The sequence below is a fragment of the Balaenoptera ricei genome, chromosome 19, assembly GCF_028023285.1.
Source record: "Balaenoptera ricei isolate mBalRic1 chromosome 19, mBalRic1.hap2, whole genome shotgun sequence".
Lineage (NCBI taxonomy): Eukaryota > Metazoa > Chordata > Mammalia > Artiodactyla > Balaenopteridae > Balaenoptera > Balaenoptera ricei.
The window spans coordinates 46,325,869-46,337,973 of NC_082657.1; the positions used below are offsets into that span (position 1 = coordinate 46,325,869).

The 12,105-nt window shown below is 37.7% G+C and overlaps 3 protein-coding genes across 4 annotated transcripts in view; 1 reads left to right on the forward strand and 2 right to left on the reverse strand.

Moving 5' to 3' along the window:
• Positions 1-12,105, forward strand: part of SNTB2 (syntrophin beta 2) — a 104,700-nt gene that overhangs the window by 29,458 nt on the left and 63,137 nt on the right. The window lies entirely within an intron of this gene.
• LOC132353814 (phosphatidylinositol N-acetylglucosaminyltransferase subunit Y) lies at positions 6,934-8,900 on the reverse strand. Its single transcript, XM_059905287.1, has one exon. The coding sequence runs from the start codon at positions 8,885-8,887 to the stop codon at positions 8,672-8,674; it is 216 nt and encodes a 71-aa protein (XP_059761270.1). The 5' UTR covers positions 8,888-8,900; the 3' UTR covers positions 6,934-8,671.
• On the reverse strand, positions 8,984-9,361 carry LOC132353813 (protein preY, mitochondrial-like). Its single transcript, XM_059905286.1, has one exon. It carries the CDS (start codon positions 9,326-9,328, stop codon positions 8,984-8,986), a length of 345 nt encoding a protein of 114 aa, XP_059761269.1. The 5' UTR covers positions 9,329-9,361.

Consider the following 12,105-nt stretch of genomic DNA (forward strand, 5'->3'; position numbering starts at 1 on the left):
GATTTAGCATGCATGAAGATAAATATAATCTCACGATAAGCACTCTTACTGATTATAGGAAGCGAATATTGACACAAATTGGCTGTCAATTGCAAGGGCAAACTTTCACGTATCCAAAGCTGCTCTACAATATAACTTAATATTATTTGACAAGAATATTTGTCTTGGAATTTTGGGATTAAATATAGATACCTCTAGAATGACACTGTTCTTTGGTTTTGTCATTATTCTGACCTCTCAAATTTACTCTGACTCGTTAAGAATGAAGTAAAAGTAAAAGTGAGCGGGGGAAATGGAAGGGTGTTTGTCAAAGGGTACAAACTTCCGGTTATAAGATGAATAAGTTCTGGGGATCTAATATTCAACCTGGTAACTATAGTTAACAATACTGTATTATATACTTGAAAGTTGCTAAGAGAATAGATCTTAACTGTTCTCACCACACACAAAAAATTGCAATTATATGAAGTGATGGATGTGTTAACTAACCTTGTTGTGGTAATCGATTTTGAAACATTTGAATCATTTTGCAAAATGTCTATCGATTTGGATTTGTCTCTTGGTTTATCATGAATACACAGAGCTTATGTATTTTTTGAGCAAGAATACTACAGAAGTGATATATCCTTCTCAGTATATATGGGAGGGTAGGGTGCATGACATCAATATGTCTTAATACTAGTGATGTAAACCTTGATTACTGTTGAATTTCTCCACATAAAGTTACTATTTTCCCTTTTGTAATTAATAAATATCTTGGGGGAGATTTGTTGAGACTGCAGGTATCCTATAACTATTTAAACTTTCACCCTTTATTCTTTAAACTTTTCACTAATTTTAGCATTTGTCAGTGGGTCTGGCCTGCAACAGTTATTACTGTAGTGTTCTAATGATGATTTTCTCTTTTTCTCATTCCTTTGACACTTTTTAAAAATTATATACAGTCAAACATATTATTTTTAAGTTTTTTATTTATTTTTGGCTGCGTTGGGTCTTTGTTGCTGTGCACGGGCTTTCCCTAGTTGGGGCAAGCGGGGGCTACTCTTCACTGCAGTGCACAGGCTTCTCTTGTGTGGAGCACGGGCTCTAGGCACGCAGGCTTCAGTAGTTGCAGCACGTGGGCTCAGTAGTTGTGGCACACGGGCCCTAGATTGTGCGGGCTTCAGTAGTTATGGCATGCGGGCTCAATAGTCATGGCTCGCAGGCTTAGTAGCTCTGCAGCATGTGGGATCTTCCCAGACCAGGGATCGAACCCATGTTGCCTGCATTGGCAGGCGGATTCTTAACCACTGTGCCACCAGGGAAGTCCCATGACACTTACTAATTGGAATGCTTCTTTTTGTTTTTTTGGCTGCACCGCATGGCTTGTGGGATTTTAGTTCTCGGACCAGGGATTGAACCTCGGTCCTTGGCAGTGAGAGCACAAAGTCCTAACCACTGGACCGCCAGGGAATTCCCTAATTGGAATTCTTCTATAAGAGCTGTTCCATCTCTCCCATTTACTTATTTATTCAGTTATTTATATCAGTGTGGTCTCATGGATATTTATAATCCCATACCACTATTATTTTTTTGATGTTCAAATTGTTCCAGCTTTTTAAAAATTACCTCTTAATTTTAAAAAGTAATAAAACAAATTATAAGTGAAAACAGTAATTTGTTGTGGGTTGACCAGTGCATTACACTATCGCTTAACATTCAGTACAGTAGCTGGTTTCTGTGCACTCTGACAATTCTCAGTCCACTACAGCTGAACTCCTTAGTCATGTGTTATATAAGAATGAGGAGGGAAAGAACATGAACACATCTTTGTCTTTTCTTCTCTTCCTGAACTCAGTTAATTCTGCCAACCTGGTCAGAAAATCCCTAGTAACAACAAAAGCTTGGCAGTTACTAATAGCAGTTCTTTTGTACAATAAGAAAAATTACAAAGTGTTTAAAGAGAGGGAAACTTGGATGGTATTCTTGTTCCCCAGTGGTGACTGACTGGATGTTCAGGATGGAGTGCTTGTTGACCCCTTGAACACAGCTATTGTGCTGGGTTAATATTGTGTTTCCGTCTATAGTTTATCACTTGGAGTGCCGATCTAAAACAAACCATCCGGTGTATCCAGCTAGTCCGGGACATCCACTTTGCAACGGATAAGGATTTCCTTGTGCTTAAACTGCTAGAATTTCTTTTTTTTTTTGGTCTAGTGGAAAAACATTATTAGTGTTTTTATTAAGTATTTTTCAGTTATTTCATTTTGTTTGCTGTTGTTACATCCAATTATGTGTAATATTTTATTTATACTTCTTTTATAGCATTTATCACATATTACCTTTTGTCGTTTCTCCTTTATTAATTGGTCTTTATTTGGGGCAGAGGGTACATATCTTCCTTTTCCATCTCAACTGAACAACTTGAGGACACAGTCTGTATAGTAAACTTTTTAAATATCCTACATGCTTTGCATATAGGAGAGAGTTCTTTGTTGTTGAAGAGGGGGGAACATTACAGTTTTTTTTAAGAGTAAAAAATTGTTTCCTACCATTTATGTCAGGAATAGATAAAAGTATATACATTGGATTTGTGAGACAAGGATTTTCTTTACTTATAGAAGAACGTTTTAATCCCTTATTGACTCCTTATAATAAGATTAAATTTTCATGTCACTGCAAGAGCAAACTGCTCATCCATAAACCATGTATTTAAGTAGATAATAGTTTATTAAATAGACTTTTGTTCTAATGATAGATTTGTTCTAATAACAAATTTAGTTGAAGAGAACCTCAACAAAGATCATTCATATACGATTTATGTGATAACCTTCAGTCTATAGAGAGAGTGACCGGTCCCACATATTATTCAAAAAGCAGATGATGGTGTTGAACACAGACCCTTTATTCAAATATCTGCAAAAATCCTTAATCTAGAGCTATTAGCAGCAGTTTTTAACTAGATTTTTTTACCCATGCCATAAATATTTCTCATGATCTCCCAGGACAGGGAAATTAGGATTACAAAATACGTCTATATTTGTGACAGAATTTTTCATAATTCATCCAACCAATATTTACAGTTCATCTTCTGTATGTTAGTGATTTCTGCTATAAACACTTTATACTGCCAAATTTTGACCAGTGTATAACATTCATTTATGCTAAAACTTAGTATGCATATTGTTATAGTGATGTCATGTGGAGTGGGATAAAACTTGCTCTGAAAGGTTGGAAGCAAGTGTAATGTCAAGCCAGAGTCATAGAAAGATTGTGTGTGTGCTAGAAAAATACAAGAATTTTTGCCTCATGAATGTGCAAGAGAATGTATTCAGGACCTTAAATAGCCCTGCACAGACTGCAACACAGTTCTGAGGAGTGACTAGAAGAAAGTGAAGAACCATGGATAGATAAGCAGTATAGAAGTGATGTGTTGTAATTATCGTTGACTTTTGTGGTCTTGACTTTTAATCCCTTCAAAGACCCTTGGTCAAATGGAAAAGACGGGCAAAACAGAAACTGTGACATATGAGAAGTGCCTTAATAGTGATATGTGGAATGTTACAGAAATATAAATGAGGAAGGCTATGTGCTGTCAAAAATTGGTCTTTTTGTGAAAGGGGAGACAAAGAACAATTGACTTGCTGTCTTTCTGGAGATAACTACCCTTTCCAGATATTCTTTGATGTTGCATAATGATCCCATTCTGTAGATTATGTATGTTTAATGCCTGCTATCTTCCAGGGTCTCTTAACCAGTTTACTTTTATTTTATCAGTTAATCTTATTTAATCCTCTCAGTTATTCAGGACAGTTGGTATTAGGGTTTGTATCAGAGTTTTGTGGATTAGAAATTGAGATTGAAAAGTTAAATTATTTGTCCAAATCATTAAGTTTATAATTAATAGAACTGAAATTCAAATTTGGTCTATTCAATTTCATATCTTAGCCTCTGTCTACTCTACTATACTTTGTCCAGAGTATATTGTATTAATTGTACACTCAAATAAGCACTGATATTCAGTACTTCCAACACTCAAACACAGGCCTAGGCACTTTTCATACATTATCTCATTTAATTCCCACAACAGCCATTTGAAGGTGGTATTCAGTGTTTAACAAATGTGGAAACTGAGGCTCAGGCAAGTAAATTATGTGCTTCAAACCTCTCAAAATTTAAATGGTAATATCAAGACTTGAACTGAGATTCATTTGACTTTAAAATTTGTTGCTCTGTATTTACACTTAAGTGATTTTACAAAAATTATCCAAAGGGCATCAACTGTAGTTAGCAAATGCATTGTAGGGTGTGAGATACAGATATAAGACAATTGCACACTGATACCCCACTGTTCTTTCAGCATTTATTGAATAGTGACTTTTCCCCCATTGTCGTTGTTTCTGCTATTGAATCTTTTTCTGAAATTACGTTCTAATCCATGTTTTTCTTTGTTATTTGATGGCCTATATTTAAAATTAATTTTAATATTATTATTTAATAGAACATATGCTTATTATTTAAAAGTTCAAACATTGTAGAAATAGTTAACTTCAAAAATAGAAGTCACTGTAATTGAAATGTAGATATAACCATTATTAGCGAATTGGCATTTTTTTTTGTTTGTTTAGTTTTTTTTAACATCTTTATTGGAGTATAATTGCTTTACAATGGTGTGTTAGTTTCTGCTTTATAACAAAGTGAATCAGCTATACATATACATATATTCCCATATCTCCTCCCTCTTGCATCTCCCTCCCACCCTCCCTATCCCACCCCTCTAGGTGGTCACAAAGCACCGAGCTGATCTCCCTGTGCTATGTGGCTGCTTCCCACTAGCTATCTATTTTACATTTGGTAGTGTACATATGTCCATGCCACTCTCTCACTTCATCCCAGCTTACCATTCTCCCTCCCTGTGTCCTCAAGTCCATTCTCTACGTCTGCATCTTTATTCCTGTCCTGCCCCTAGGTTCTTCGGAACTTTTTTTTTTTAGATTCCATATATATGTGTTAGCATATGGTATTTGTTTTTCTCTTTCTAACTTACTTCACTTTGTATGACAGACTCTAGGTCCATCCACCTCACTTCAAATAACTCAATTTTGTTTCTTTTTATGGCTGAGTAATATTCCATTGTATATACGTGCCACATCTTCTTTATCAATTCATCTGTCGACGGACACTTAGGTTGCTTCCATGTCCTGGTGCGAATTGGCATATTTTTCTTGAGTACTTTATGAACATACAAATGTATATATAATTTTCTAAAACATAAAACTGAGAGCTTACTATTTTCACTTAGCAACTCTGATACCCTTAGTTTTACCTTTGGTTTTATAGAGTTTGAGTCATTTTACCATGTTTTTAAGAATCTGATAGGGTTTATAAAAAAAAACAAAGCAAAACTAGCCTCTACTTTCATATTTCAGCAGGAGACTAAGAAGCAATATAAATTATTCCTAACCAGCCTTATGCAAGTTGCCTTTCTCATTGCCTCTACTCTAGTGAAAATGAAATTAAAGTCTTTATCTTTCTATTTTTTCTAATCCTATAGATGGTCAAGACTTTTCTACTGTTGTCAACAGTCCTCTGCTTTGTATGTTTTGAAGTAAGCAAAAAGGGTATGAAACAGATTGGACCATTGTTTCACATAAAGCAGTACTTCCTTTCAGGGGAGGGAGAAGTACTAAAAGTAGAATTGACTTATGAAAACAGAGATCTGTCATAGGAAATAAATATAAATCTCAACACCAAAAGGAAAAGAAAAATATGTAATTTGAAGTAGTTTTTCAAATGCAGTGTCTCCTGTTTATGGATTAGTTATATAAAGGATTCTAAACATACATAATTACTATTTAGTAGTTTCCACAGGGAAATCTGCTGGTAGCTGTCTTCCTTACAAAAACATTTAAAAATGCAAACCTAAGGTGTTTAAAACTTTTTTTTATAAAAAATTGAAAATCTTGCATATTCTTTTGCAGTTTGAAGAAACATTTGAAAGAAAATCACTTTAAATTCATTTTTTAAATATTTACTTTATAAATGACCCACAACTGGTTTTACCATATAAGATTAGTAGTTGAAGAAGGCTACCAAGGAGAAATTATACAGTAAAGAGTCCAAAGACCCAAATTATTTCAATCTAGTTGGTTCTATGTTTGTATACATAAAAGCGTGAAAGCTAATACTTTTGAATAAAAGTAATAGATATCCATGTTAGAATTTGATTGAGGCCAAAAAAATATCTTTTTTTGCCAGTTTGCATAAATTTATTATAAAGGGCCATAATTTTAAAATCCTGAAATTTTAATTGCTGGGGACGAATTTCAGAGATACCTTATTTCTGGTTTGTTTGGATTTATTCCACTGTAGCTAAGAGGTTTAAAAGGAAACTTGAATTCTCCATGTCATCTTAGTAGTAATTTGAGATCCTCAGAAAGAATACATCTCCTACTTTTATTGACTTGGACAGACCTTGGAGTGAAATGGAGAAGGAAAGATGGGTAATGAAGTGAAATGGAAATCTCAGGACAAACACAAACTATAGTTATTTTTTTAAAGCAGAACATTGAAATCACATAAGCACGTGTACAGCTTCTGAGGACATGCTTGGTTTCTTTGCTGGGGATTTTTTCCTCCTGATGACTAGCAAGAAAAAAGGAGCTGACTTCACAGAGTTAAATGATAAGGCAATAATGGGAAATTAAGTATGACTTTGGAAATACTAGTACAACAAATCCAAAGAAGTATTGCTCAAATTTGTGTTAGATTTAAGGTTCTGGTGATCATTCTGTGACTCCTCACTGTCGTAACTCACAAATCACTCCTTCCATGTCTTCAGACAAAAAAGTATAGAGACATGAATTTCCTGCTTTTTTTTTTTTTTTTTTTTTTTTTTTTTTGGTAACAGCTTTATTGATATACAAGTGGCACAGCATATAATTCAGCCATGTACATTGTACAACTCAGTGGATTTATTATAGTCACAGAATCGTGCAATCATTAACACAGTTGATTTCAGAATACAGTGCTTGTTTTATCAGCAAAATTCTTTCATTTACACTGACCATAGTGAGATTTAGGGCACATTAAAAAGAAAAATAATGCCATTTCAGGAAATGATGGGTACCTCTATTGTCTTCCGTGTTATTTGTATATTGCCATAGAGGAGGGTTTTTTTTTGGGTTTTTTTTTTTTTGCTGCGTTGGGTCTTCGTTGCGGCGCACGGGCCTTCTCTAGTTGCAGCAAGTGGGAGCTCCTCTTCGTTGCGGTGCGCAGGCTTCTCATTGCGGTGGCTTCTCTTGTTGCGGAGCACGGGCTGTAGGCGCACGGGCTTCAGTAGTTGCAGCACGTGGGCTCAGTAGTTGTGTCTCGCAGGCTCTAGAGCACAGGCTCAGTAGTTGTGGCGCACGGGCTTTGTTGCCCCGCGGGGTGTGGGATCTTCCCGGACCAGGGCTCGAACCCGTGTCCCCTTCATTGGCAGGCGGATTCTTAACCACTGTGCCACCAGGGAAGTCCTTGCCATAGAGTAGTTTTTAAAACATGACTTGTACTACAGTATATACATTGAGTTAATGCAACAGAAAACACATCCAACCTCGTTTTGTCTTTTGAAGGGGAAGAATCACTATCTAAAGGTTCTGTTAAACTACTTTAAGGTTCTATTAAGAATCAGTTAAGGTTATATTCAGTTCTTAGGTTTCTTTAGGGTAACTACTGAAATATTTATGTTACACTTCTGAAAGAGTTATTGTACTAATCAATCTTGTTGAAAGTTCTGGAAAATCAGGAACTATTAATGTGTAAAATGCTCATGCCCTTAGTAGTGCTATTTAAAATAGGTCTCCTGTGGCAGGAAAATAAACTGAAATGTGCCTCAAAACATAGCCCTCAACTCAATAGGACACAATTAGCTATTTGCAAACCTTTCAACCCCACTTCTACCTCCAGAGGCACATACTTTCCTGGGAAATTATTCTATTTTGGCTATTATGTGTCTCTCTAAATATTCTAAATTTAAAATTTAGAATATTTTACATTTTCTCTTCCTTAGAATCACACTCTAGTGACCAAAGGGGGATAAAAACCCCACAAAACTACAAATTGTTTTATGGAAAATGTCAATATCTTATTTTATCATTAATGTAAGCATGTGATGCCAAAGAAATGAAGGTAATTTTACAAACTCAGAATTTTGGCAAATACATGAAGTTTCCATTTTATTACAGTTTTATACCACATTAGTTCAAATCCATTTCTCTATAACTACCCCAACAGAGCTCCTCTGGAATTATTTCAGTCATCCTTAACATGTGACTTTACCAGACTCTGAATGTAAAATAAACATATAAGATTTCAAATTAGTAACTTTTAATTATGAATGTGATAAGACATAAAAGTCATCAGATGATGGCTGGGGCTATTAATTTCCAACAAGACACTCTGTTGAAATGTTTCTCCTGATACCCCAGGTATAAATAAGAACCTTCAAAAAACAAGGGCACAACCAAAGTACAATAAAGAAGCCTCTGCAGCTTAAGCCTCCCCTAATCCTAAACCTCTGACAGAAGCTAGGCAAAGCATCTTTCTTGCACGTTAAGTGGGTGTCCAGTATTTCCATGTAGTTGAGCTTTCAGAGGCAGACAGACACTCAAGCCTATCCTTAGGATATACCGTCTTGGCTCTGGCTGTATTAATTATGCCTGAAGAGTTTAATACCCATCCAAGTCCAAAGGTGGAAGAACACATACACGGGTATGGTGACCGGCAAGAGCAGACTGTAAAAGCACAGGCTGGTTGTGCTAGTGCAGCCCTGCGGGAAGTTTTCTTCCACGGAGGCCGAGTATAACAGCCCTGCTAACGAGACCAGCGGAATAAGGACAGTCAACGTAGGAAGAGACAGAAACATTCTTCCCCTCCACTGATTACCCGCCACTCTGACTTTTTAAAAGGCGGATGGTATTCAGAAAATTCAGTTGTGTGTGTTGTCGTTCTTACGTGTGATCTAACGCTGCTCCGTTTCTTCTTGCTTCTTATTTTGATGTGTCATCCTAGCTGCCTGTGGTATCATATTAGGAATCCCATCAATAATTGGATAGGCTATTCCTAACTCTTCGTTAATCAGTTCATTTGTCGATGCTTCGTATCGGAGCGGCTTCTTGGAGAGCGGGCACACCAGGAACTCCAGCAGCGCTGGGTCGAAGGCGCGGGGCGGTTCCCGCGTCCGCTCGCTCTGCTCTGGGGACGGCCGCGACACCGACGCGTGCACACACCTCTGGGCGACCGCGGGCGGCCGTGCGCGTGTCCCCCGCAGCGCTGAGGCGAGCCGGCCGCAAACTCCGCGCGGCATGGCCTGGCGGCCCGCGACCGGGCGAATTTCCTGCTTTTAAAGAGAAGAAAATAATAACATCCTGCATTTGTTGAAGCAGGAGATCAAGATTGGGTTGCCATATATACATACCATTTTTCACCCATTAAAATAGCAAAGATTGTTTTAAATAAGATTACTTCCTGTTGACAAGTCTACTGACGTGGACATGCTCATATACTGCTGGTGGGAGTATAAAATGGTATAATCCTTTTGGGGAGAAATTTGCAGTATTTATCATGAGTCTTAAATATTCCTTTGACACAGTAATTTCTCTCCTGAAAAATATATTTATTATAGCATTATTTAAAGTAAGTGCCCAATAAATTAGGGAATGCCTGAATAAATTATGGTAAACACGATGGAATGCTCTATAGCTATTTTTAAATGATGCTTATGAAGAATTTGTTTAACATGGGAAGATGTATGTTACCATGTTAAGTAAAGGACTAAAACATATGGAAGGAAATGGGGTAGAATCAGGAATTTTTATATTTGTTTTCATTTTCTTTTCAGTATTTGCCAGTGTAATTATCTGAGGGGAAAGGATAAGGCCAGCAGAAGGCAAAATGGTGGTTGCCAGGGGCTGGGGGAAAGAGAATGGGGAGTTATTGTTTAAAGGGTACCGAGTTTCAGTATGGGAAGATGAAAAAGTTCTGGAGATGGATGGAGGTGATGGTTGCACAACAGTGTGAAAGTACTTGATGCCACTGAACTGTACACGTAAAAAACAGTTAAAATGGTAAATTTTATGTTATGTGTATTTTACCACAATTACCAAAAAAGCGGGGGGGCCATTACAATGGTTTGGGTGATCCAGAGCATGTCGGTAGTGGGAATTGAGGGAAGTAGGTAGATTAGAGAAAAATTGCAGAGGTGGGATGAGATGGTTTGGCACTTGATTGGATGTGGGGGCTAGGGAGAGGGAGGAGTCTACAAAGGTTTAGAGAAGTGGTTCCCAAAGCATCGTGGGCATGAGAATCAGCCACCTGGGGGAGCTTTAATAAAATTCAGATTATTGGGCTTTACACCAGACTTGCTACACTACTGGTTTAGCCACTGTGTGGCTAGAAAGATGGTGCTGCTAATGCTAATAACTAAAGCAATGCACACAGGAGGAGATTAAAGATAATGAAGATCGGTTCACATGTGCATATGTTAAGTTTGAAGGGTTGGGGCAGCACTCTGGTGAAAGAAATCAGGGCCAACAAGAGAAATTGGTTCTCTAGATGTATGTTAAATCTAAAGATCCAGCACTGAAAGTTGCTAGAGAGGGACTTCCCTGGTGGTGCAGTGGATAGGACTCCACACTCCCAATGCAGGGGGCCCGGGTTCGATCCCAGGTCAAGGAGCTAGATCCCACATGCATGCCACAACTGGGAGTTTACATGCCACAACTAAGGAGCCCACATGCCACAACTAAGGAGCTGGTGAGCCACAACTAAGGATCCCTGGAGCCGTAACTGAAGAGCCTGCCTGCCACAGCTAAGACCCGGTGCAGCCAAATAAATAAATAAATGAATATTAAAGAAAAAAAAAGTTGCTAGAGAGTAGAGGATAAAGTGAGCAGAAAGTGCTAAAATCAGAGCCTTGGGGAACAAATACACTGTAGGGCTAGGAGGAGGAAGCAGGTATTAGAAAATAAATGGTCAGAAAGGAGGAGTAAAAACAGTTGATAGAGTGTATTGTCAGATGTTGGAATGGTCAAGAATAGGGATTGAGAAAAAGGGCCTTTAGATTGGGTGAGTAAGAAAACATGAGCTAGTCTTTAGAATGCAGTTTTATTCAGAAGAGATTAAGGAGCAAAAGGAGAAAATAGAAACAGCAAGCATAAAGTTTTTATTTTCAAGGAGTGGTAAAGAGAGGAAGGAACCAAGTCAGGGAGAGTAAGATCAAGACAAGGCATTTTCCAGTTTGAGTAAACTTGGTACTAATTTAGGCCGGTATTTCTATGGAAGACTTGTCTCTCATGGGTCTCCTGTCTCTTTTGCTGTTCCTTCTCTTCTCCCCAGCCCCCTTATCCACCCTAAGGATAAGTCAACCCCCCTTCTCCAGTCTATCAGGGCATCTGAGTAGATCTACCTTCAGTAGAGAATCTGACCCTTCTCACCACCTCCACTCCTATCACCCTGGTCTAACTACCATAATCTTTCACATTTAATAACCTCCCAATTGGTCTTCCTGCTTCTGCCCTTGCCCTCTTTCACTCTATTTTCAACAAAATAGTGAGAATGATTAAAATACAAGTTAGATCATATCACTGCTCAGCTTAAAACCTCCCAATGGCTTCCCAATTCAGAATAAAATCCACAGTCCTTACAGTGACCTACATGAGCTGCCTCCCATTCCCTCTACCCTTATGTCCCTGTTTTCTCTCTTTCCCCCTCTATTACCCTGTGCTAGTCACACTGGCCTTACTTAATTTAACACTTTTCTCTCATCTGGAATGCTTCTCCCAAATATTCCCTTGACTGACTCCCCGCCTTCTTTAAGTCATTGCTCAAATGTCTTCATAAGGCAGCTCACCTAACCACCTTATTTACAGTCGCAAATTGACCCCCTTGCAGCACTCTGATCCACCTTCCCTTACTGTTTACCCTTTTCCATAACACTTAATTTTTCATAACTTACTCTATAATTTACTTATTTTAATTTTAATTTTTTAATTATGCAGTAAAATTGGCTCCCCCCCACCCCCCATATGGTATACACTTCTGTGAATTTTAACCCATGTATAAATTCTTGTGACCATCACCACA

What these genes read in the sequence shown, in the direction of transcription:
- LOC132353814 (XM_059905287.1), bottom strand. Translation starts at nt 8,887, where the DNA reads ATGTTTCTGTCTCTTCCTACGTTGACTGTCCTTATTCCGCTGGTCTCG.
- LOC132353813 (XM_059905286.1), bottom strand. Translation starts at nt 9,328, where the DNA reads ATGCCGCGCGGAGTTTGCGGCCGGCTCGCCTCAGCGCTGCGGGGGACA.